This window comes from Falco peregrinus, chromosome 2 (assembly GCF_023634155.1).
Source record: "Falco peregrinus isolate bFalPer1 chromosome 2, bFalPer1.pri, whole genome shotgun sequence".
NCBI classification, from domain to species: domain Eukaryota; kingdom Metazoa; phylum Chordata; class Aves; order Falconiformes; family Falconidae; genus Falco; species Falco peregrinus.
This window is the reverse complement of record NC_073722.1, coordinates 13,619,533-13,646,046: the sequence shown is the minus strand read 5'-3', so window position 1 is coordinate 13,646,046 and position 26,514 is coordinate 13,619,533. Positions and strand designations below refer to the sequence as shown.

Here is a 26,514-nt window from a genome sequence, read left to right as displayed (position 1 = left end):
TTGTGAGATGTAAAACATATCCGGAAGGTTTTTGTATATCAGGCACTTGACATATTTGTCACTGCATCAAAATGGTAACAGAAATTGAATGGAAACTAAAGTAAAACTCAGTTACCCCAGTCAACTGATGTTTTATTGTGAACGTGTGGCAGCAGATAAGTTCTTACTGAATGGCATGGTAAGGTTTTTATTTTGAGGAGAGCTAATGTAGGTCAAGTCCTTGGACAGTAGATAAAGTTAGTTTCTTTCTGTCTGCTTACCTGACATCTTTGGTAATACTGGATTCCAGTTCTCCCCAACGGAGGGAGTATTTCTTATAGCTATCGCTTAAGGAGGATTGTTTTCTGGAACAGGACATACTTAATTAAAGGATGTAATTTTCAAGTGCTGCTAAAACTGGTGACTTGATGGACCATCATGTTCTTCCTGAAGACCTGACATGCCTTGGGTAGTCTTCTGTCCTCCTCTGGTTCTTTCAAATCTCAGCTTTTTTTCTTCTACATGTCTTTTAGCAATTCCTCTGCCTCATTTCCCACCCAACCCCCTCCCTTATGTTATGTATCAGTAAGCTCTGCAAAAATAAATTCAACTACTGTCTCTGTGTTCAGGATTCACTTGGACCTGTGATTTGTCTTTCTAATGTCTTTGACAGCATAAGTAGGTATTTTTCTTTAACATATTAGGAAAAGGAAAATATTTCTGTTCCATAAGTGTTGTCAGTGATGGGAATTTTAAGCATGAGGATTAAGTGTGCATTCAGAATGGTATGAAATGTCTTCTAGTTAACCTCTTGTAACTAATAGGGCAGAGAGTCCCCTGTAATTCCCTTAACATCTGGTAAATCATCTGAATACTTAGATGACTGATTAGGAATTGAAGTATAGTTTCAAAGTATAAAACCTGAATCCAGAAGGTATTTATAAATAACATAGAGCTAATGAACTTAAAAATTTATCTGCTTTTCTGTTGCATATTGATCGTGCCATTTACAGATGTGATACATTCAGGAAAGTGTGGTTATTCCTTTCCCTGTCACTATCCTGAAGTTAGGGGAAGAAAAAAGGACATAGAAACCTGTTCCATATAATATGCCTGTCTCAAACAGAATATAAACGTATTTGTCATGTTCAACATGCATCTTGTATCGTACTCGGAACGTTTTTGTGATACCATGGGATTGAGTTTCAGATGTTTGGAACTCAAGCTGGGTTAGCAAAATGGAAACTGAAGCAGTGACAAGTTGCAAACTTGTTACCTGGTTTCACCTAAATTTCCTTGAAGTTCATTGGCAATATCAGCATGGGGCTTCTCGGCATTAACCTCTTTGATATCCAAGTCTAATATTTTCTATTTGTTTCAGCCTGTTATCAGTTCTTAGAAGTCAGCTGTTCTGAAACACTAGAAAACGCATCTCATTATTGTTACTCACCTGTAAAAGAATAAGTGACGGTACTTTAATGGGCAGAATATGCAGACCAGATGTTGCTCCAAAGCAGTATCTTCCAAAGGAGTTTATAAGGGGGTTGTGTCCCAGCAACCAAGTCTCTGAGTCTCCAGGACTCATGAGCAGCACAGCCACTGCATTGATAGCACTCATCTTGGTGAAGGTTCTACCTTGTTACCTTCATCTTCCATGTAGGCAATGGGAAGAACCATTGTGCTCCTTCTAAGGCACAGCCTGCACTGCTTTGCCCTGACTGACTGAGCATTGCTGGGTTGGGGAGGCAGGGTGCAGGATTTTCTACTTCCAATGCCATGACCAGGAAAATACTTATTAAGGTATTTGACTTCTCACATGTCATTAGAACTTAACTGTCATCAGTGATGAGACTCTCTTTCCAAGGCCAGCCATGTTCCTGTCCATTACTCTGGCTTGCAGATTCAAACTACAGATCAGTCAGCTGCTTCTTGCTGGGACACTTTAAAAGTCAAACTATAACGTGAATCTCCTGCACTGATTCTTGATTTACAGCATCTCCAAGGTCTCAGGATGAAGCCTCAGCTTCTCAGCTTCTTCAGGGATGTGAAATGCCAAGTGTACTTTGCAAGAGAGCATTGATTCAAGGGAGGAACTTTTGCATTATATATCTCGTGCTAACACATGTGGAAAGTTACCTTTTAGAAAATGTAGAAGCTTTCTGTTTATAATGGAAGCTCTGCACTTCTGAGTTACGATTAGCATAATCGTAAAGATAATTGCATCCTTTGTGCACTGAACATATGTATTGTCAGTCACATTATTTTTTGCACAGAGAATGAGAAACTTGGTAATATATCTTTTCTCTCTACTTAATCTGACAGTTATGAAATATAATGCATTTTGGCACTGACCATGTAACAGCATTATATTTTGTTCAGGATGGAGTGTGCAGGAGTATCGGATAGAATGAATGCATCCATTGATCTTTCCTCCTGCTTTCTCCTAAAGGAGCCAGAGAGGTTCAAAGAGCTGTTGTTCTCTGAGACAGAGATTACATTTGTAACTGTGTGATGAGTACCGTTTGAAGAACACACACATGAAGGAACAGCCTTTTTTAAGATTGTCGTGTATACCCACTCAGCTGTATATATCTATCTACATCACTTTGATCTTGTCCCAGCATAGTGAACCAATTAATCTTCATGTAAATCAGGCAGTTCAAACAAGAATAGTCTATCTCAAAATCAGGCACATGGTCCACTTGAAAGAATTGTAGTTTTCTTCTAATCCAGGTGCTAAATCTTTCATTTTTATTTTCTGTAAGATTACAACGCATAGTTAATTCATCATAGTTATCCTGACTGGAACACGTCATTATGCCTTTTATTACATTTGGTTAATGTGAGGCATCAGATAACTTTGTAGTTGCTGTTATATGCTAGCATAGCCATAGACAGTAACTGAGCTGTTGGGAAGGAGACTGCAAGTTCAGCTGACAGTTAAAGAGATTCCTTTTGGATTCAGTTCATCTTAGCAAAAGGACCAGGGGATAATTTAAGACCAGATCCAAAGACTTCCTCTGCTGAACAATGTAGTTTCTAGGACAGAAGTTTAAAGAATATTTTAAAAAAACAAATGTGCACCAGTTAATCTGTCTGTAGTTACTTAATTATGTTGTGATCTTCTCTGCAGATTCAAGGATTAGCATAAAGGAAGTACTTGCCAAATCAGTACATCCATAGGTAAAGATACCTTTGTTTGTGTACCACATTCAATAACTCAGTCATCAATTTTTCTTCAGGGGCGATTATTTATTTGTGTGGTTTCAGCAGGATTTCAACCAGCTCCATGACTAAATGGCATTGCCATCACTTTTTTGCCATGTCATGAAATTTCTACCAAGCTTGCTTTGTTGTGATATGGTGTGTAAGAGATGATGAAGCTCTTACCAAGACAGCTGACCTGCTTCATGAGCTCTGTGAGTAGAAGTGAGTAAGGTTGTATTCAGAAGCTTTCATTTCCGTTTTGGGTACCTGCTTTATCTTTCTTTGTACAGGCTTGCCTAGAGAATGTCCTGGCCAAGTGTGCTAACGTGAGCACCTTTCACAGTGCTCTAGCACTTCTCTTTATTGTCTGAAAAATGTAATTATATAAAAAAATTATCATTCTCTTGAAACATGACAAGCACACTTCTTTGGGCAGTCTAGATGGCACTCTATTTTGAGGATATCAAAGGGCAGGTTGTATGGTCAAGCAGCATTCATGTGTGAAGAAATCAAGGCTGTCACAGAATTACAGTGGCAGAAAATTAAGAGAAAGAGAGGGAGAGGCAGTCATCGCTTCTTGTAATGCTGATCCTTGTTAGACAAATCCTGATTCTGTGAGGGGTCCTGGAGAGGCTTGAGGTCATTACCCAGTTGTGGAACCTCAGCCAGTATCAAGTGGCTGGAGGATTCAGGAAACCTTTTTGTCATCATCTGTCCTCATGTACTGGTCTGACTATGTCTCTGCAAATAGCTGTGTGGCAATCGGCTCTAAGGCTGAGCAGGCATTTCACCAGGGAGTAAAAGGTCTCTGAAGCATGAAAGAAACATTATCTAATGTTTCTGTGGTACCTCTCGGCACCTCTCCAGAATTTAGACAGGTGTCTGTGGCGCCTGGGGATTAGCCTTTCTCTTTCATTTATGGTTTGTTACTTCCTGTGTTCGTTTCCCTTGGCTGCACTGTACTACCATCCATAAAGCATGTTTATCATACTGCCCTTTCAAAAGCCTAAAGTAGAGCCCTTAAGGCACTTACCTTCTCATAATAAAAGGATCATTGTTAAAAGTCATATTCTATATGGTTCTCATGGTATTTTAGTGATTTGGCAAATCATTTGTATAGGTAATCAGACATGACAGCTTGCAAATGGATTGATAGCTGTTTGAAACAACTGATACTGAGGAAGCCTAAATTAGATCAGATGTGTTCGGTTGGATTAGGACCAAAGCCCAGACAGACCATAAGTATGTGCAAGATGATGACTGGATAAAGAAATTTCTAATGAAGAACTTACCACATAAGTTTTGCTGGTTTTATCAGTTCAAATGGCTTTCAGGATTCTTGAAAGTGATTGTTATTTTGAAGCTCTGGTAGAATTCTCTGGTAAAACAGTGTTTAGTGTATGGATAGCTTGTAAACTGAATACTGCACAATTTAGACTGTCTGATTAAATAAATTGGTTGGTGTTGCTGCTTCTACAGTGTCAGGTAGTTTCTGTAATTAACCTGAACATGGAATAAAGGAGATTCCTTGGAATATAGTTTTAAATGTAATCAATACAAAAAACGATGGTGGTGGAAGAAAAAATCCCCACAGGTACCGTGACTTCTTTCAGGTCAAATACAGTCCAGAAAAGCAGTGACTTTAGTATTAGGTTTACCTACAATGATTTTTCAAGGAACTCTCATCACTTTCTGCAGACAGTGTACTTCCTTAAGTCTTCTGCATGATAAAAATCCAAGAACCATGTAGAGCAAACAAGTGGCAAAGAAGTTTTTCAGTTCCTTTGTTCGATAAAGACCTTTTTTCTGGAATAGGACTGGTTAGCCAAAATTTCATTTTTCTGCTTGTTAAAATTGATACTCTTAGCTTCCCTCAGGAGCATGTCCCAGATTTTAAACTTTTTTTTTATGACTTCACTGTTCTGATGTTCCTCTATTCTGCTGTATTTTTCTCTCCTTTCTCTTTTTTTTTTTTTCCTCTGAGTCTTTCCAAACAAACAGGCTTTTGTGAAATAATAGCTAGCAAACTCCTGTTTCCCATCTGTTTTACATATATCTTTGTTGGACAGTAGGTCTGATATCAGCGTAGTTTATTGTTGTTTGTGCTGGCTGGTTACATGAAGAGGATTAATTTGTTCTTAAATAAGGAGTAGGAGTTAGGCTTAATTTATAACAAGCAGAGTATGCAAGACCATGTATGTGGATGACCTCTAATAAATTTCATTGTATCTCTGTAATGCTATAAAGTTGCTCTCAGGAGCAACTGGAAATTCCTTGAATGATGGTAAAGAGTGTCCTTGTGCCTTTGTAGCAGCACATGCTTCTACAGTAGCTCTGTCTCAGTCCCTGCCCCATCTCTTCTTGAACCCTCCACTTTTAAATTTTTCACCTCTTTCTATAAAGGGGAATTTTCTAAATATCACGTGTCATGGATAGACTGCGGATATCTACAACTGAGGCTGTTAGAAAAGCAGACAAAAATTAGACAAGCTTGTGATACAAAACTTAATTTCTCCTTATTTTTCTCCTAGTTGTACTATTAAATACAACTCCCCTCTACCAACAAAACTGGTTTATTTAAAAGTGCAAGATAATGGTTTGTTGCAAATACCAAGCTTCGTTTTGCTAGAACAAAAATTCTTGGGCTTCTCATGAACTCATACTTGAAAACATTTACAGCCTCTGGAGCAGCAGTAAGTTTGTCTGAGAGCTGCTTTTACCACCTGATCTCTTGCAGTGTGTTCATATATTGAAAAACTCCAAGAATTGGGAAGGCCTGGTTGGTGGAAAATGCCTTCCCAGCCACGCAGGCTAAACCATGTTCTTCCTTGCTAATATTTAAAGCAAATTGGGGCATGGCTTTTGTGTTCCAGTGAGCTACACTGGCATGGATGAACAGTGTGTTATGATGACTTCCAGTGCGTAAGTAGTTCTAGTACAGCTTCACATAGTGCAGCAAACCATGTTATTGTGAGGGGCTTTTCTTGAGTTAATTGGCTCCAGAAAGGGAAAGACTATAAAGATAATAGTGCAAATGACAAATTTTAACAGAAGGATACAATACTTGCTTTAGGTGGAGAATGACTGGGTCTAGGTAAAGTTTACTAACTCATGATAAAAACAAGACAAAGCAAAGCAACTAAGGCAAAGAACATGAGTAAGAACAGTGGAACCACAAATGAAGTAACACTCTTTCTTGATCAAGAATATGGCAGCAGAACAGTTTGGTGGTTTTTTTTTCATAAAATTCATGTATTTCTTGTTATATCAACAACACACTGCAACTGTCCGATTCTGGAGTGGGAGTGGGGAGGGGGTGGGCATGTGAAGGCAAAGATGGGATATGACTTTTGCTCTCCTACTGCACAGGCTCACTTCATGTTTCACTGCAGGCACTGGCTCATCATTCTCAAATTACAAATCTTTTAGTCAACTTCCAGGTCTCTCTTTTGGAACTCAGGAGGATGAAAAGATGAAATCCTCATAATGGGGTTAGATTTAAAAGCAGAAGACAAGGTAATTCAGCCTGTGCCCACCAGCCCTCCACCACAAGCTGCAATAATGAAAGAAGCTCCAGTGAAAAATGGACGATGTGTCTGTTCCTTTAACCCCCCCATGTCCAACCACATCAAACAGCAGGAAAAATCAAGTATAAGCAGCTTTATGTATATTCATTAAGGCCTCAAAATTTCTTGATGATAACTGAAATCAGGCATGAATTGTAAAAGACCTATTAAATACTGATTTAAAGACCATGTAGCAGTCTTGACTATGGCACATTGTCACTGTTTTAGATTTGTGCATCAAAATGGTCAGGTATACTTTTTTGTCAGCTGATTTTTGCTCTTTCGATAATTAGTGCTCTTTTCCAACATGAACAATTTTTTTCTATTTTTTGACTTGTATACGCTTAAAACGCGATACTACACAACAGCCACCTTTGACATGTATTTTGTTCTTCACGTTTAGATTATTTTTTTTTTAAAGAAGTGATTTTATAACTCGCTTACTCTTTTTTAATTTGTTTGTTCTTAAAAATCAAGTCTAAGGTGTTTTGAAGTGCTGGCATGTCCTTAAAATGGAATTTTGCATTATACTCAGACTTACAGTATGTTGGAGACCAGAGTGATCAATTTCTTTAGAAAGCCATTTCACCAATAATTTGATGTTTCTCTAGATATCCTTTAGCTCAGATAAAAACAGCTGCTTAGAGTAGGCCAAGGAGGATGACTTTTTCCTGAAAAAGGTGGTTTTTTCCTAGGTTGATAGCTTATGCTGTTACCTCAGCTCTTGCGACACTGGAGAGGAAAATCTACTAATTATATCAAAAGAAAAAGACCCACTCTTTTTTTACATCTCCTAATTTTGAAATTTGTGCTTACAGTATTCATTTTATAGAAACACTTTCTAGATTTTTTTTATTTTGAAAGAAGAAATTTTTTTTTAGGAACAGTAAATCCATTTCTGAATTTTCAGTCTGAGGTTATTACTGGGTGTTTATTTATTTATTTATAGTTTATTGGAAAATATTTTTGCGAGAACAAATTCTTCTTAAGTCTCCTAGTATGCTTGCCTGCTATAATTCTGAGCAGCCTGTTACATGTTCTGCGTATGCTAGCAAAGAAGCAAGGTAAAAGAAGGTTAGGGATTAATGGCAGCTGTTGTAGCTGGTCTGCTCAGAACAGCCACTTGTTCCTTCTGAGCCAGAATGTTTGCTCATTACGAACAGGAGGCTAAGAATATTCACTTGTTATAATACAGCCTGATATTGTGGTACACAAAAATTAAAAAAACACACCAAAAAAAAAAAAAAAGTAGTAATGACCAAAGCCCTTTCTAAATGCACCTATATAAATGCAGGGAGAAATGAGGTTTCTAGGGCAGGGGAGATGTTTTGTTTGTTGTGGGATGTTTTTTAGTTTCATGGAGCATGACTTCTCTGAAAAAATAACTCCTTGAGCCATAGTACAAGACTCATTTTGTTCAAAAGAAAAACAAAAAGAAAAACTGCCTAGTTCCCAACAAACTGTATTTCCTGAGCTGCTGTCTGTCCCTTTCCCAATATTTTTTGAAGATTTTTGGGTGGCAGGGGAATAAGTACCCATTTGTGATTTTGCCACCTCTTAACTATTTTTAGCTAAAGTTACAAATTAATTTAGATTTCCCCCTCCCTCTCATCTCCCTTTTCAATTTTTCCAGCATTTGGAACAATTTCCCTTTCATACATACGTATATTTACTTTCTTTTTCTGAGCTAGTGGGTTTTGTTCTTTCTTCTGTCTGTGCTTCTCCAACCTTTCATTCCTTTTATTTCCTTCACTGTTTATTCACGTCAACTGCTTTCTATCTTCCCGATCCCTTTCAGTAAATTTTAGCTATCCAGCAAATCAAAGCCAACTGCAAACATGCTTGCATCCACAGAGCAGCTGTTGTAAAGAAACGTAATTTCACTTGATGGAGTTGATAGAAACACTGCCAACCACCCAAGCTAAACCAAGACTGAGATGGTGGTCAGATGGACATTTCACTAGAGCAAAAAAGACAGAGTGTCTTGGTATTTGGGTTATTAATGTACCATTCTTTACTGATTTAGAACTCCTGAATATATATTTATGTTGTCTGTGAGGGTTACAGCACTAAAATCTATGTTTCATAGCATGCAGGACCCACGTGTCAAGCACAAGGCTCAATTTTACCTCCTTGTATTAATCTAGTCTCTTTCCCCAAGATCTGGTAACATTTGGCATGACATCAACCCTTGCTTAGGGGTAATAAAACCAAGAAAGCAGAAACTCTAGGACAGCATTTTTAGGAAAACACTGCAAATGGAGGCCTGTCTCTTATGAAATTTGGGAGATTTTAAAGAAATGTTCTTTGACAAGAAAAGAACAGTTCTGGCTTTGTTAGATTTATGAAGCTGATGGTATGAGACAACCCTTGAAGGCTTCCCTCTTTGGCCACGAACAGGCTGATGGGCTGTGTAGTGAACCTTATGTAGAGGCCTTATTAATTACAGTATCTTGTTGGAGTACCTCCATTTATCGTAACTGTAGAACTGGCAAATACCTAATTTCATATTGGCCTGTTTTTAAACATGGTCTGTTGTAATTTTCAGTTTCTCTCTTTCTGTGAGAAATGCAAATGTAAAATATGTAATATGCTTAATTTTTCCAGCAATTGCCCCTTAAAAATTGCTTCTAAAAATGGCAAAATGGGAAGTTACAAGATTTTACAGCTTCTGTTGCATATGTAAGTAATCTAATGGATTGGTGGTTTAGTTAGAAAACAGAGGTGTTTAAGCATATATTTGGAACACACTTGACAGAACAAAGTTCTCTGTTGTTTTTGAAGTACTAAATCCTCAACATAAAGAATGGAACCCTTAGATAACACTTCATTATCTCTTAAAAACTACAGAAAATGTATTATCTTAAAAATTTAACCACCTCCTGCTCTAGCTTTTTTCCAGTTCTGAAACAAGGCATGGGTGAAGATGATGTGAGGTGGTAAACAAGTGTTGAACCTTGCCTTAGTATTGTGCAAACTGTACAAGTTCCTCAGCTATCCTCATTTTTACTGAACAGCAGCCCACGGTTGGGAAGATGCTGTTGGAAGTGCACCTACCAAATGAGATGACTTATTGAAAAGAGGGAAAAATTGTCTAGGAGTACGAATGGAGCCGAAGGGTGTTCCAGACATTTATCTTCTAGGATGCTGAGTTCTGTGATATTCCCAGAAATAGGTAATTTATATGAGTCTACTTTTAGCCTACTTTTAAGCCTACGGAGTGTTTGCGGTCTACTTTTGGGATCATTTTGTTTAATGCAGGAGTTTACAAAAAGCCAGGTACTGAGTTCAGTTGAATGTCATATACATACCACTGAGAAGTGAAGTGTATCTTTAGCTGTCTTGCTCTTTGATCTTTCCTAGTGATGATGAAAGCAAAAGGCATTTTCTAACAATTCGTGGCGGCTGCTTTGTATCATCAGCTCCAGCAGTCAGTCATCAGATCCTGTCATACACACTGTGCTAAGATTGCCAATGATATAGGTGAACATATGCCATACAATTCCCTGCCCCCACCACCTGGCCCCACTGTTTCCCAAGAGTATGTTTTTTGGGATGTACTGCATGCTAAGGGTAACAGTTTTGGGGGAAAATTTTACTTTAGTTTTCCAGCAACATTTCATTGTGATTTAATAGTCTGGGGATAGTTATATTGCAGATTAACCTTCCTAAACCCCTTCCCACTCTGGCAGTAGGAGCAGACATTTCCAAAAGAAAATATCTGTAGAATACCTGAAGAGTGATGAATGTGTCTTTGCTAAACAGCCATATATAATAGTGTATTTACCTACACATAAAAGTATATTTTGTATGTGTGGAGGAGGAGGCTGTATGTGTTTTCTATGTATGTAAGAGGGTTTTGCAGTACAAATGGTTGCCAGAGATGTTGGTGCTTGTGACTGGAAACAAGTCTGCAAGTGGTCCCATCACATCTGGAATTTAGCTCAGTGTGTGTGTATATATATATATATATATATGTATATATATGTAGCAGTTCATCACTAGTTTCACACCTGAGAACTTTTCACTGCAGTTGTTGACTGGTAGGAAGTTGGGTAGTTTATCATTAATTTATTAGTGAATTAAAGTTTTTTTTTCTTTTTGTGTGAGTCTTTTGATGGATTTGGTTTTAATCTAGCCTTAAGTCAGAATTTTCTTTTGTTTCCTTTGTTTCTAAGCTGGTAAGCCTTAGTTCATTTGGAGTACACTGTGTTTGATTGTCTTTGTAAAAAATGGGAAAAAAACCCAACTAAAAGACTGAAGTCTATCAAGAGATGAAGGCTGTAAAATAAACAGTGGCCAGGAAAGATGTCTAACAAAAATATAATGATCATGCTGAAAACTTTTATTTTCAGCAGAAATAATGTCATTTGGTGGGATGTTTCTAGGATAAAAAGAAGCCTTTCTGTTTTCTATAAGGGAGAAGTCACCAAGAAACACATGTGTATTATGCTTTCAGAGGTCTTTTTCCAGCCTATGTGCAGCCATGGGCAGCAGCTGAACAGCTAAAGAGAGTCTTTTGAGGATATTCCAGATGGTAAATAGGTTTAGGTTTCAGCTTGCAACTAAGGTGATTTTTTTGGAAATATGTTATCTTCAATGCTTTTTTTTCACAATGCTGCTGAATGACTTGCATATTTTGTTCAAAGGCACAATTAGTTCCAAGTTGTAACTGCTTAAAACATCTTAAAATTCATCTGACTGACTGGTTTTGCACAGGTGTAACCTCACTAATTACTGAAATGACTCGCAATGTATAATCTAGAGTTGCTTCCAATTAGCAGGAGAATTCCAAGCTGGACTTTGCCCTATGCTTTCTAAGAGCCTGAGGCAATGCCCACAGAGATAACGTTAGTATAAGACTTTGCAATGTTAAAGCAAATGAGGATTATGTGGTGATTTTGATTAGATGTCAACCGGGCACTAGTAGAGAATTAGATCTTTTAATCCAAAAGTGTCAGTGTTTATTTTATCCAATGCTAAATTAGTCAGTCGATTTCAAGTTGTCCCTTTCTGTAAGAGAAGTACATAATTATAGAGAAAAATGTGATTTTTATTTTAAAAGAAAAATGTTAACCAACATAATTTTTAACCAAAAAAGCTCCCAAAATGCTAGCAGGATACAATTTTCTATTTTATGAAATTGTCTGTTTCAGTAAGTAGACGCTTCTTAAATATCTGAAGTACTCTTTTTTTGGCAAGTTTCTGTTCATTATGTGAAAAATCATCAGACAAGTGGAGGACAGAGTGGTACCAGTTCTTGATGTGAGCAATTTTTTTCTTGTCTATTCTTTCTTTAGCTGTACCTTGTCAATTATCTGTAAGCAATGAAAATTTTATGAAATTAGATGTTATAATCTTGTACTATAAAGCATACCATATGCAGCCTAAGGCCTAATTTTGCTACCTAAAAAATAATTAATGAGCTGGCTTCAAGATCAGTTGTTATTTGATTGCCTTTGTTGTATGGAAACAGGATTTTCCAGATGACATAAGAATTTTACAGAATGCTTCTAAAGAGATAATTTTCCAAAACAGAAGAAAAGTACAACATAAATTTTGTTGAATTTGTATATTTTAAATAGCATTACATTCATAATTTGATTTTTTCAGTTTTATTTGTATAATACAGAATAGCTACTGTTCTTAACAAATTAATTTCCTGAAAGCAAAGAATAGAAGCTTAGTCACAATTTCCAAATATTTTTGCACAACCAATCAATATGTAATTCGTTATATATCTTCCTTACATGATACTACATGTTGCCTAAATTTACTAGGAGGTGCTGAATTCAGCTTGTGCTCATGTTTGATGTTGATAGGCACATACTGGCGTTGTTTAAAAAGAGTCAGTAATGCAAGACTACAATCTGTCCCACCTAAAACCTCCCAAAGAGTTATTTTCACAGCTTAATCCCACTCCTGACAGAAATAATCTCTGCCAAAGTAATCTTTGAGGGTGAATAGGTAGCTTAATTAGGGAGCTGGTGCGCTAAGACACAGGCTGTGACCCCTGCACTAGCCTCCAGCCTTTTGGAAGACGTGCAGGTCAACGTGGAAGGTCTAGGAAAGTGAACCATTGTGGTTCATGAGATGCACCTCTGTCCCTCACACCTGCAGGTGAAAAAGCAGGCTAGCTTTGTCCTGAGGCGATATAATTATACTTAAGCAATGACCTTAGGGAATTCCAGTTGTGTTTTGTGAACTATACATAGTATTTCAGGATGCTTTTTCTGTGACACAGGGGGGAACATGTTAAAGAGCCAGCCATTTCGATTGAACTGGGCTTGGATTTCACTAGAGCAGGAAAACTACGTTGTAGATGAAAACTCCAAATTTCTAAAGGTGGCCATCAGACGCAGAGGATATCTGGGAGAAACCTCTTTTATCAGTAAGTAAATCTTTCACGTTTGCAGCTTCTTGCACTAGAAAAGGCAGCTGTTAAGGAGCTGTTCCACAGTCGCTTGTTCCTCTGTTAACAAGATAAATGCCAAATGATGAGAATATCAATGGTATAGATCTTCATTGCTTAGACATGGCTATGTGTTTCATTTTCCACTGCTGCCACCCAGAAATTGAAGTGAATATGTCTATTAGTAGATGTAAGAACAAATCAATAAAATCAACTTCTGCTGTTTGCCCACTGTCTTTTTCCTGGTCACTTGCCAGACAACAAAATAGAAATTGGGATACTCCTTTATATTGGCAGGATACGTTTCATAATAAACTTTAGCTATAAGTAAACAATTAAGTTCTTGAAGTAGCCTGTCTCTGCTTGCAGAACCAAGTTGTGGAGATGTTAGTTACAGCTCCTCACTTTACAAGGGCAGTGTTATTCTGGCCTTTTTGCTACAAGAAAAACCAAAACCTACTAGAAATTCTCAAAGGGTCATTTGCTAGCAGAGGTGGCTGCCGTAGAGCACGCTGATGTTAAGAGTGTGTTATCATGGGGTAGCAGAGTACCCAATCGTGACAGCTCTGCAAAGTAAATAGGAATCATCTTTGCACCAATGGAGCGACTCAGGGAGCACTGAGCAGAAAGGTCTTTTTCTCCTTGATTTAAAAACAAACAAAAAGATAAAAGGTTAAAAGTTTTAAATTTTTCATCATTTGAATTCATGCATGACAAGATTTACTTTGCGCAACATAAATGTATCAGGCTATTATCTGATATTAATGATATTAATGAAATCATTTTAGGCATTTAAAACCTAAGCAGTTTTAGAATAGAAAAACTGTAAGAATTTAGGACTGATTTAGGAATTAAATCATTTAGGAATCTTTTCATACTCTGCAGCCTTCAGGAGCTCTTCACTAGCTATCAGATCCTCCCACAAGCACATAGGCCATTGCCTTGAGAGGGATTAATCATTCTCAGCTGGGGAGGTAAAGTGACTTGTAATTGCTGGTGTTGAACCTTAATAAAAAGATGTCCATGTATTTGAACTAATGCTGTATTGAAACCCAAAGGCAGAAATGAATTTCAAAGCCCCATGGTGAGTTACCTATCATCTATTCATTACAAGCCACAGTTGGATTCTGCTGGTGTGTGTGCACCTATGATGAAAACAAACAAGAAACCTAGCTGTAAAAATATGCAGGCTTAAAAATGTGTAGCAAGTCTTTGTTTGTATTTTTTGGTTTTTGTATTGAAAAAAATCTTTTCTTGAGTGTCTTTCTATGATACATTTTTATGTATGGTACAGTCTCACAAAAAAAGATAATAAAAAAATTGAGTGCTCCTGCTGCATTAAGTAGTAAAAGCTGAATGAATCCTTATGTCAGCTGTAGCACCCTGCATGTGAGTTTCCAATAAAGCATGTTCACGTTTCTGGATATTGGTTTTGCTCTTTAAAAACATTCATGGTTTATCATCCTTTCCTCATGCTGCAGCAAAACCCATCTAATCTGAATAGCAAACAAAACCGGCTTTGAGTTAAATCCTGATTTGCTGCTTTACTTTGAACTAAATGGATTCATCTCTAGCCCTAGATTCTTTGTGTAACTACCCTCTCTGTTTTTTGTTAAGATGGGAATGTGTAGTGAAAAGATTTTGCTTGGAAAATACCCTAGCAGAGAGGATGAATATCTAAGTATTGCAGTTTAGAGTTACATGAGGAAGGAAAAATAGGGGTGGGAGAGAAGCAAATTTGTATTGCATGGTGGACCCAGTAAATCCTGAGGATGTTGTTCTGGTGCACTGAGCTGCAATTCCGTGTCAAATGCCCAGGTATTTACTTACCTAGCTAGGAGAGCACCTGCAGACTCGGACAGAGGCAAAAATCTTTAGGGGTTATTTAGTATACAGAAATAGAAAGTGGTGGAAGTACTTCACAGATCTTAAATGTGGGTAGAGTACAGCTCCTGTACATAGCAGTAACAGAAACTGTAAGCACAAAGTGTTAAACATACAATGATTAATTTATTTTTGAAAGAGATGAGCAGTGGGGTTGTTTCCTGGTTTGGTTGGTTGGTTTGTTTTTATGTGGGTGACTAAATTATACCTTCAATGAAGCCTTGAACACCTTAATTGACATAAATAAATTTCATAACAGACTGATACATCTTTTCCGAAGGCATAACTGGAAAACTTGCTCCACAAATTTTTATATAGATGGAAAAACTGGCCCTGTTAAATAGTTCTGTTTGGTCATATTTGATAAATAACCTCATCTCTCAGTAACTTTGTTTAAGTGTCCAGCAGGTGAACTCAATTAAATTTTCTATGCAAACTGAATTGTTTATACACACAAATGTTGGCAGGACCCTGCCCTAATTACCTATTTTTTCTATGAGCTATGCAATAGTATTAGAGAAAGTGTGATATACCATCCTTATTTTTTTCTAAAGGTCAGTAACTGCCAGATTAGCATTTTAAAAATCTTCTTTGTGATTTTTGTTTTAGTTGTGTTAACATATTAAAATGCATGGAGAATTTCCTCCAAATTTTTATGCAGGTATTGGAACCAAAAATGGTACAGCAGTAAAGGATAAAGACTTCAAAGGAAAACCTCAGAAACAGGTCCAGTTCAATCCAGGACAGGCTTCAGCTACCTGGCGAGTGAAGATACTTGCAGACAATGAATATGAGGCATCTGAAACATTCCAGATTGTTCTCTCTGATCCAGTTATGGCTGCCCTTGAGTTTCCAGCAATAGCAACAGTTGAAATCGTGGATCCTGGTGATGGCATGTATTACTTCTTGTTGTGATTAGGTGCAGTTTTGTTCACTTGCAGGTCCTGTGAGTACCTGCATACCTCATCTGCCTTTGCTCTGTTGTGGCTCAGCCTTGTCTTAAACCTTCGTATAACCGAACAAAGCATTTGTATTTGTTATTAAATCTCTTCCCTGGCTAAATTCATACTCTAATGTCAAACAGGTGTTCAGCCTTGATTTCCCCCTTCTCTCATCATGTTTTCTTCAGTATCTACAGTGTATATTCCTCAGCTGGAATATAGAGTAGAGGAAGATATAGGTGAACTGCTGGTTCCTGTTAGAAGATCTGGAGATGTCAGTTGGGAACTGATGGTCATTTGTTCTACACACCACGGTATGTTATTTAGCTAGGTAACAGATTATTCAGTGTGATATTCATGTTTAGGTAAGTAAGAGAGCAAATGCAGTTATTGATAGCGAGCAAGTATTGCCAGTAACTTCAGTAGCTGGAATAAGTGATTTTTGCAGACAACTTATATGTGCCTAGTTCTCTGCTTAGAGTGTTGTAAAGCCCAAAGTGTAAGAATATGTGTGTGTGTATGCATACATGCACACATATATGTGTATATATGTATACCTTTTTTCAAAGAGGCACTGTTGTTTTTTCCTGCAGCTCTTCCTGCTGAAGAGGAAATGCCTGTCCCTACAGTGAATGTTTAGAGGAAAAAAAGGATTTTTTGAGTACTAAGCCCTGTACCTCTCCTGTTGTTGAGGGTCTGACTGATCGTTGCACATTTGTATAGACCCTGAATAAGAACTGAGGTCCCCAGTGGAGGGGGGTGGGGTGATTCCTGTTGGCAGTGTTTGGCTTTTTGAATGCGTAGCTGGAAGAAGCCAAGTCAGGACTTCAGCTGGCTCACCAGGAAGTAGTATTTCAAAATTGACAGACTACAGGCATCGAGTATCACTTTTTGTTTAAGCCTGATGCAGGAGGATGTATAAAGCAATGATGATCTGCCTTAATAATGCTTTTTATCTCATTTGGCAATCTGTGTTGTAAAAGAAGGCAATGTATGGAGTTGGTCATGAACCACAGAGAAGAGATGTAGATTTAGAACTAAACCATTTCTAAAATCAAATGAGGTTTTGGGGTTTTGATTAGGTTAGAGGCCAGCTATAAAGTTCAGATCACAACCCTTTCTTCACTAGTTATTCACAGACATGTGAATGTAAATTTGTGGTGGTGTGCTGATTTTCAGCATGGTGATAGTCACTCAAATGCTATAGTTAATACAGGCAGGTAATTGATAATGTAATTCTTGCTTCAACTCATTTGAATCTGAAGTTTTCCAAATACAGCTTTTGATTACACAGCAAGCCTGCTATAAACTGAAAAAGCAAGGTGGCAGAGGAGAGAAAATACTCGAGACTTTAAAAATACTAGGTATTATGAAATACATCAGATAACTTAATCAAAACTAAAATTTGCATTCAAAAATAGATTTAATAAAGATAAGGTAATGGGCATTTATAAATGAAACCAGGTTTAAGATAGAGGTCAGCAATTATCTTAAGCAGTGAAATATGAAATACTGATTCAAAAAAATGTTTTCTATATAGAAGTCTCCTATTAGTTAGTCATAGCTTGAGATACCAGCATTCTGTATGTTTCATGAGCAGGGAAAATGGGGGATCGTGCTCAGTTCTGTCACTTTATTTAAACTTCTGGTTCAGAAAATCCTTTTAACATCTTTTGTTTCTATTTTGCCCTTACCTGTAAGAGTCAGCCTGAGTAGTTGGCAGGAATCTTCAGTGTCAGGCATTCAGAGGTCATTTGTTCCTTCATCAGTGTCTTTTAAGGGCTTAAGAGAATTCTCCCCTCTTTGTGTACTGAGGCACAGAAAATCTTACTGAGTTACTTAGGACTTTTTTGTCTTTGTAGGCTGTCAACCTGTCTGGCCTTAATAAGCCAGCCATTTACCCACACACGCAATTGCTGTAATTGTTGTCATGATCTGTGTGTTTCATAAACATTCTGCAGTAAAATAATTTTCCCACAAAAAATTGCTTTTTATCGTGACTGTTAACTGCTGATGGGGCTGTGTTTTTGAAAGGTTTTTTTGTTGTTGTTTTTTTAATTAGTTGACTCATTTCTCTCACCTGGTTGAAGTGCAGGCCCACAAAAAAAGTTGAGTCAGGATAAGTGGAGATACAGTGAACTGGGAGCAGGAATAGTTTCATGAGGGTACTGGGCAATAATAATATCCCCATCTTTGCTACTGGAGAAGTTGTAATTATAAATAGGAAGGATTTCCTGTGTGTAACTTGTTACTAAAACACATTTAGTAGTCAGTTCCAGCATAAATCTGGTTTTGTATGTTTGTTTCATTTAAAGGGCTGTTGTTCTTCCACTTCTTTAAACCTGAGTCCCTGTAATTGATTTTTCTTACCCTCTCTCCTCATAGGTTCTGCTACTGGCACGGTACCATCCACTGTCTTGTCTTACTCTGACTACATCTCACGTCCTGAAGATCATAGCAGCATTGTTCATTTTAATAAGGATGAGACTGAGAAAACCTGTCGTATTATAATTATTGATGACTCTCTCTATGAGGAAGATGAGACCTTCAATATTTCTCTGAGCATGCCAGTGGGTGGCCAAATTGGCACTGAATTCCCAAGCACTAAAGTGATAATCTTGGCTGACACAGACGATGGTGAGTACAAAGAAGCACTTTTGTTTTGCTGCAGCTTTCCTCTTCAGAAGTTTTACTGATTAAATAATCTCTTCCACTGTGTTTTTGTTTCTTAAAAAGCTGAAAATATGAGTCTAAGATTTGCTTACTCAGTAGAAAATTTGATGGAACAGACATGAACTATGTTTAAGATTAAGTGTAAATATGTGTCATGCACTTTGGCTTATACTGTTGTGTTATTACAGTAGAGGTTGAGGATTAGGTTTCATTTCTTTACTGGCATAGGACTAATTGGCTGGTTTATTACTCTGAAGTAGATCTGTTATTAGATTTACTGTTACTGCAGCAGAGTCTGTGATTACAGTAGTTTACACAGGTATAGGATTAGTTTTGTGATAATATTATAGATGAAAAAGTTTGTGTATCATCAGATAAAGCTAAAGAGTAGAAATAGTTAATAGACCTGATTTGTCATACACAGTAATTCCTGCCCTGTCAAGGGACTTCAAAGTGTGCACTTTTAAGGTAGAAATTCAAGTCTTCCCCTTTTATTATGCAGTTGGAGAGACAGAATTCAAGAATTGATACTATTAGACAGAAGCAGAAGAAAAGCCATATACTTCGTTGTCATTCTGTTTGTTGCTTTAGCCTAAATCTTTCTCTCTAATATAATCTTGTGAATATAATTAAGCTAAATAAGGCAGGAGTTTTGTACTGTGGTTAGACAAATCCATAATATACTGTAGTTTGATCAAGTTCAGTATTTAAGCTATATTGAGCTGATTCTTTGGAAATTTTGGTTAACTTCAAAAATAATGAGAATCTGGGGGCTGATTTCTGTGTCCTGTAACAAAAAAGTAATTTTCACTCTGTTACATGAATAAAAGGAAGAAGCTAAAGATCCAGAAAGATACTTCTGTTAGCTACTGTTTATTTCTACCATTTTGTATGTCCTGCAGAAGTCAACCAGTCAACACAGACACAGTCAAACTGATGAGGGAAAAATGTTGTTTTCTCAAATGAAACGTGAATGGGCCAAAATAATCACTGGTGTAATTTCTCTGAGGCCAGAGGATTTACATTAGAAGTGAAGTTGCCAAAAAATGAAGTTAGTAGGAGTATCATATAAATGATTCTATGATTCTGTGATTAGATTTGTTGAAAGGCTTATTTATCTTTTTGAGAGAACACAAAGGGAAAATAATGCAGAATTAAGCCAATGTGGCAGGACAGTTGTTTTCTTTACCAGAATCAATGACCAAATTTTTATTTTCATAGGAAACAAGATTATTTATTATCAGCAGATCAAAACAGCTTTCTATGCAGCTTTAATAGATTGAAAATTATTTATATTTATAAAGTTAAATTACTGTATAGATAATTATTTCATATTAATTGACAGAAAATTATCATGCTTCTACTTTTCAATACAACATTGATAGTTTATCATATATTCACTTTCTTTCTTTCTTTGTTACAAAGCTTTCTTTCTAAGAGTACCATCCAGCAAAACACTTGCCAACCTATCATCAGATAAATTCAGAGTAATTCTGAACTCAGCCTATGTCACGTGGAAAGACAGCCAGGGCATAAGCTCAATTTGTGAAAGAGTGTTCTCTGAAATGAGAAGTCTCTTAAGAATACATCACTCTGTGAGACTATTTCCATTTTGAGTAAACGGACAGGAAACAGGCTGTCACTCTTTTTGATCTGACCTGGGAGAAGACTGCTAGCGTTTGATTGATGGGAAACTGGACAACCTTCTTTCTCAAATGTGTAAAATTTGAGTTTCAAAGAGTAAATTTCACCAGTTCATTTTTTCTACAGAATGATACTTTGGTCCACCAGTTCATTTTGAATACTTACCCGTTACTGTTAGTGTATATACAATGGCTAAGTATATATACTTACCACCCCTGCAATGGATGGTCCTACAGTCCATTAAAGTAAAAAACAAGGTTTCATAGCTGTAGACCTGATTGTGCCTGAAGGATGAACACTTTGGGGTTTTTGTTAATACTGGGAAAAACTGGTTGTTTAAACAGACAAAATTTCCCATTATAAACTGCAATATGGCAACTGCTGAAGTATGCAGACTAAACTTGGAACGTTTGTTAGACGAAGCAAAGGAATAAGGCAATAATAAACCTGAAAGTGCCTCTTTCCACATGGAAGAAGGCTGAGTACGACTTTGTTATGTGGGACGTGACTGCATTCACACAATCCTTTGGTCAAGTTAGTCATGATGGAGTGCTGTGATACCTCTAATAGTAAAGACCAGCAAACCCTGTGAGGAAGAAAAGGAAGAAATTGAGAGAGTAAGACTTTAATATACGTATTAATAGAATTATTTACAGCATTAAGGGATAATAGTAATCCTGTGTTACCAAGCTGTAAAAAAAGGAAAATGCAAAATTCTATTATTAAGATATGACAGTGTTCCAAAACTGCTTGTATGGATAAATAACCAGACACACAGACACAGCATAAATAAAAGTTTATTCAGGCTGTGATTAGCTTTAATATAAATGAACCTGGAACACAATACATATTTTTTGCATTTGTAGGCTTTTGTTATATCACAAATTTTTACAGAAATATCCATAATAGTGGCACCACTTCCAGCATTTTACAGTGTTATGAGCAGCTTAACAGTTCAAATAAAAAGTAGGTAACCTTGCAGCAAAGTACTATGCATAGTCCTTCATGTGTAATGGCAAGCTGTGAGGTCTGAACCCATTTTTTTCTAAATACAGATGGTAAAAATGTAACTGGGATTGAGTAAAAGCCAATATAACAGGTAAGCTTGAACAATTACATCATAAGCATTTACGTACAGAGGTGTTAGACTACATCAGTGCAGTCAGTGGAGTTTTTGTTGACAGCAAGATAAGGGCTTTTAGAGAAGTGTGCATTTATGACCGCATACAGATGTATGCAGTATGAATGTGCTCCTTGCTGTAGCAAGAACACAGGAAATATTCCTCACACTTCACCTAAATAAAAATATTTTGGACACGATTACTTTGCTCTTTTGTTCACCCATGATGAGATTCTGTCAACACTCCCTGTCATACATATAAAAGCAAATAGCTTGTGCTACTTTTATTCACAGCGTTACTCATCTCACAATGACCAAATACAAAGAAAGCAGGTTATTACTTGGTATTAGCACTGGTATTGCTTAACATTCCTAAGATTTGAAGTAAAAAATATATTTCTTGTCAACTAGCTGAAATAAAAGAAATTTTGGAGAGAAAAACTTGAGTTTCTTAGGCTAGAGAAAGCTGTAGGGTAAATGCCATAACTTTAATGTCAATCATTTCAGTGGTGCCGCATGTCAGTGAAAGTTGAAGAATTAGTTATATTAAGTGATCTGAAATGCTTTTACTCAAATTAAACTTTACAGTAAGAAGGAAAGCCACTTAGCATCATCAAGGAAAGCAGTCAGGTATGTTAACAAAGTTTCTGTTAGTGAGGTTACTGCTGTTTAAATATTTATGCAGAGTGCTTCACAAATTATATAACATATTTAAAAAAAACCAAACAAACATTCTGTCAGTAAAGAAAACGTCACCATAAGGTGAGATAAATACCAGGCATTCAAACATTATTAAATTATCGCAGTCACTGTTCCCATTTTGAAAGTCTGATACCAGAGCACAGGCAGGAATGGAAATTATTTTTGTCTTGCTGGCTGTTCTGTTGAGAGGTCTCATGAAAGCTTCATAAAAGTGTGAGACCACTGGTATCCATGGTGCTGTGTGTGTGTCAAAATGAGAAGAAAGCAGTTTCTTGGTTTTATTGTTTCAGGGTTTGAGGTTTCTTACATGTTTCTTACGTATATTCTGCTTAGGTCTCCCTCTCTAAAGAGCTCCATCTTGCTGCATTTTTGAATAAATGGCTCTTTATAATGGCCTTATACTGGAAAATGAAACACATGTTACAGTGACGTTTTTTCTGTGAAATGCATGAAAATTTTCTGTATTAGTTCTGTACACAGGTCTGTTTTAATCTCTCAGATTACAACTCTAGAAATTTATCCCTATTTAGCATCTGAGGGATTCAAATTTTCACCATCTCAATTTAGGTGGGATATAGTTTGTGCATTATATGGGGGAGGGCATCAATCAAAGCTTGAAGTGTGGTTCTGAGAGAGGCATATGCCCAGGGATTCCTTAAAGTGAAAACAAGACTATAAGGAAAAGTGTCCTAAAAATTTTATTGTCAGTGTCATAAGGAGAGGCCTCCCACAGGCTGCCTCAAGTGAAGATCCCTAGCTCCTCACAGAGCCATGTCACATGCACGTAAACCCAGCAATAACTCGTTATTAGTTTCAAGAGTCTTCAGTCACCAGTTCAATATATCTTAGTGCATGAAAAGGTTTAAAACTTAAATATCTCTAATTATTGCTCCACAGTCTCATAGCATCATAGTAACATATAAATAAAGGAAGTGTTCAAAAGTTAAAAAGAAAAAGATACAGCAAGTTAATAGTCAAGACATAATGTCTATTCTTTGATCTCCAAGCCAAAGAACAATGCAGGTTTTGTAGCAGACTCTTGATCCCAAACCAGTAAGTCTGAGTTGTGTATTATTTTCCTGTAATGTGGGTGCCTGGGAGCGCTGTCCATGTCTAGCAGAACAAAGGGTCTGGTTGTTCAGTAAGTGGCTTTGAAGAAATAGGTGCAAAGAGCTTGTGGTTTTCTAAGCAAGTGGAAATTCACATTAGCTCTTTGCTTGTGTGTTTAAGTGCAATCACAGGTAGAACAGGTTTCAGGACCACAGCCTTAAAAAAAAAAAAAAAAAAAAAAAAAGAGAAAATTGACTGGCTTTCCAGGCCAAAGTAACACATAGAGCTATTATTTTATAAGTGAAAGTTGATTTTAAATTAATAGTTAATGGCATTTCATGATTGAAATCAATATTGTTTACTAAAGATTACCAGTTAGCTCAGATGCTGTTCTGCTTTCTTGGTTAAATGTTTGGTAATGTAAGGATTTCTTCACTGACCATCCCAAAAGGGAAAGAAAAGAAGAGTATAAATACGTGAATGACCTGCACTTGTAAAACTGCTTTCCCCCCACCCCTATTCTTTTTTCTGGGGTTTTTTTCTACTTTTTTCCTTTTTTTCTCCTTTTTTTTTTTTTTTCCTGACTTGGCGATCAGCTGTTGAATCCTAAATAAGGTTTGCATCTTTAAAGTATATTGCCCTGGTAGAATTTACAGGATGCTGTTGTTACCTTTGGGCTCCATAATAAGAGCAGATTGTGTATGAGAGACAAGTGATTAATTTGCTGTAATAACTGAGTCACAAGTGCCATCTTCCTTGAGGTCTGGACCTGTATGTTTAGTAGCCCATTGCCTGATGTTTCCTATCCCTGCTGTTCTGGGGAGAGTAGGTATATCTAGATCGGATCTTCAGAAACTCTGAAGGCACAGAAAATTCTGTTGAATAGTTGACTGGTCACATTATCCAAAGAATAATTCTGTCTCATTGTACTATATTTATATGTGAAACATGTTCATCTGGAAGATTTTGAAAAATAGTTATAGAAAGACTTATTCTTTTATCTATTTTCATCTGCTTGTGTTGGAAATGAACAAAAGTATTTGCTTACTCAGTATTTTTAATTGATAATGCAATAAGATTGAGAAACTTCAGATCATTGCAGCAAGCATTTCAAGTTTGGCAGGAGAATTAGAAAAAGCTCAGCACAATTTAAGATGACAAATTACAGTGGGTATAGTAGAAATGGGGAAAATAACTCTAATAAGAATAATATAACTGATTATTGCATTTCCTAAGGCCATATTTCAAAACAAAAACCTTTTTATCAAAAGGAGCAGCACTGACATCTGAAGCTATAATGTTACAGTCTGTATAGTTATAGACAAGGTATGCACATTCAAGGGGGGAAAAAAGTTACTCTCCCAATTAAGGAGACTGGTATTTAAAGGCCAGTTCAAGACAGTCATCATGGACTGTAACAAGCTGAACTGCCTGATCTCTTAAAACTGCAAAAGAATTAAAAACCTGGACTTGAAAATCCATTAAGCTGTGCCTCGGGGAAAATGAATAGACTTCTGATATTTGAAAGCAGATTCCTATGTAGAGAAAATTAACCAGTCTAATTTTTAAACAAAATCTAGAATCTTGGAGAGTTCTTTCAGAGGGGAAGAAGGAATGGGAAAGAGTAGATTATATTGTATTACAAATATTTTTTTTAATTTAAAAAATATAAATAACAATTTTCTTTTAATTACCAAGATTCTTGATTACCCTTGCAGTGTCCATCTTCATGAAATGTGGCCAAATTTGTAACAGTTTTTGTTAATTTGTATTTTTCCAAATTACTTTTTCACTTTTGGTGAGGGACTCCAATAATTTTTCTGCCCACTCTGTTGAAGTAGGATCTTGGTCCCAGTGACCTGGAGTGTTGCCATTGCCTTGTGCAGAATTACTTTACACAAGTTGGTTAAACAGAACTGTAACAACTTATAGGGCATCAGTAGTCACTTGATAATCCATTAGCTGTGACAAAAAGTCATGCGGGTTTGGATCTGTAGACTCTACTCTTCTCCCCACCACGTGGGGAAGACCTTGATAGTAAAACATGCATAGCCAGTGGGAAGGGAATATGACCATCTTCAAACTCTTACCTATCATGGCAGGGGTAAAAATGCCAAAAACGGCAAATAACTGATCATTAAAAATGTTGATTGAAGGGGTGGGAGGAAGGTGGGGAGAAAAATTTGTGCTGAGGTGCTGCTTTAGGCAAAGTAAAATTTTATTTGAAAACAGCTTGAGGTATTTAATTGACATAAAATGAGACATTCAGTTTGACTTTCAGTCACGATACCCTTTTTCTTCAAACACAAATATACTTCAAGAATTGAAAAAGAATTGTATCAAGAAGAAAGCCAACACCTTCAATCCCCCAAATGTTGCGAGCTTCAGCTAGAAGTCCTGCAGTCCTGATGACTAGATCTGTCCCTCAAAATCCCACGTTTTCAAAGAGCTTTGTGTTTTGTTAAATTGTTTAAACCATCACCAAATGTCTGGTTTCATTCTCTAACCTTTTGCTTGTATGCAAAAGCTTTGTTTTGTCAGACATCCTGCTGGGCTGACTAAGGAAGGAATTGTTTCAGCCTGTTTAAAGGTGATCTATCAAAAGGCTGAAAATAAATATTAATACAGTCCTGCTTGGAACATTTGTACCCGCCTTAATACTGTGTGCTAAAGACTTCATCTGTTTCTGCAGCAAGTCTTCGTGATTGTCAGGGTTTGCTCTGATGGTAAACTATTGTGAAGGTTCACAGTTCAGTGGCTCAAGAAAGTTACAGTAAGCGTCCAAAGGTGCCTGCAAGCTGGAGTGGCAAAGTTTATATAGATATGGGCCAGATGGGGTTCTGATGTTTTTATATATACATGGAAGAAACAGATAGTCCTCTAGGCAAATATAAAATTCTCAGTTAGCTGAGTAGCGCTGTCTGTCCCTGTCGAGAAAAGAACTTTGCTAGATATTCTTCCCCATTCACGAAAGAACATTTATTTAGGTTTGGGAAGGTGAGATGCAGAATGTAAAACAATTATTGCTAGGATGGACAACTCTTATTATTGAGTTGCTTCACATTATATAGAAAAGTTTGTATTTTTCTGTGCTCTATTTGGCACGTTGAGCCACTGGAAGCTGTCCCTTCTGAAAAACTGGCTTTGAGCTCAGTAATAAACTGAGCTCTGGAAAACACCAGGTAGCCAAAAACTAAAAAAACTTTATGGACCATGCTGTTTTACTCGAAGCTTCCATTTCACCAGCTCTAGGAGACAACAATCACGACTTCTAAAGCTTTTCAGAGTTCTTTTAATTTCCCCAAGAGGTACAATAGAAATGCAGCGTATTGGATG

At 36.9% G+C, this 26,514-nt stretch overlaps 1 protein-coding gene across 1 annotated transcript in view; it reads left to right on the top strand.

Annotated features, from left to right (window-relative positions):
- Positions 1 to 26,514, top strand: part of FREM3 (FRAS1 related extracellular matrix 3) — a 70,198-nt gene that overhangs the window by 18,063 nt on the left and 25,621 nt on the right. Inside the window, exons 3-6 of the mRNA XM_055798004.1 lie at positions 12,997 to 13,143; positions 15,710 to 15,940; positions 16,178 to 16,303; positions 18,375 to 18,626. Coding sequence (XP_055653979.1) covers positions 12,997 to 13,143; positions 15,710 to 15,940; positions 16,178 to 16,303; positions 18,375 to 18,626 — 756 coding nt within the window. The remainder of the gene's footprint in view (positions 1 to 12,996; positions 13,144 to 15,709; positions 15,941 to 16,177; positions 16,304 to 18,374; positions 18,627 to 26,514) is intronic.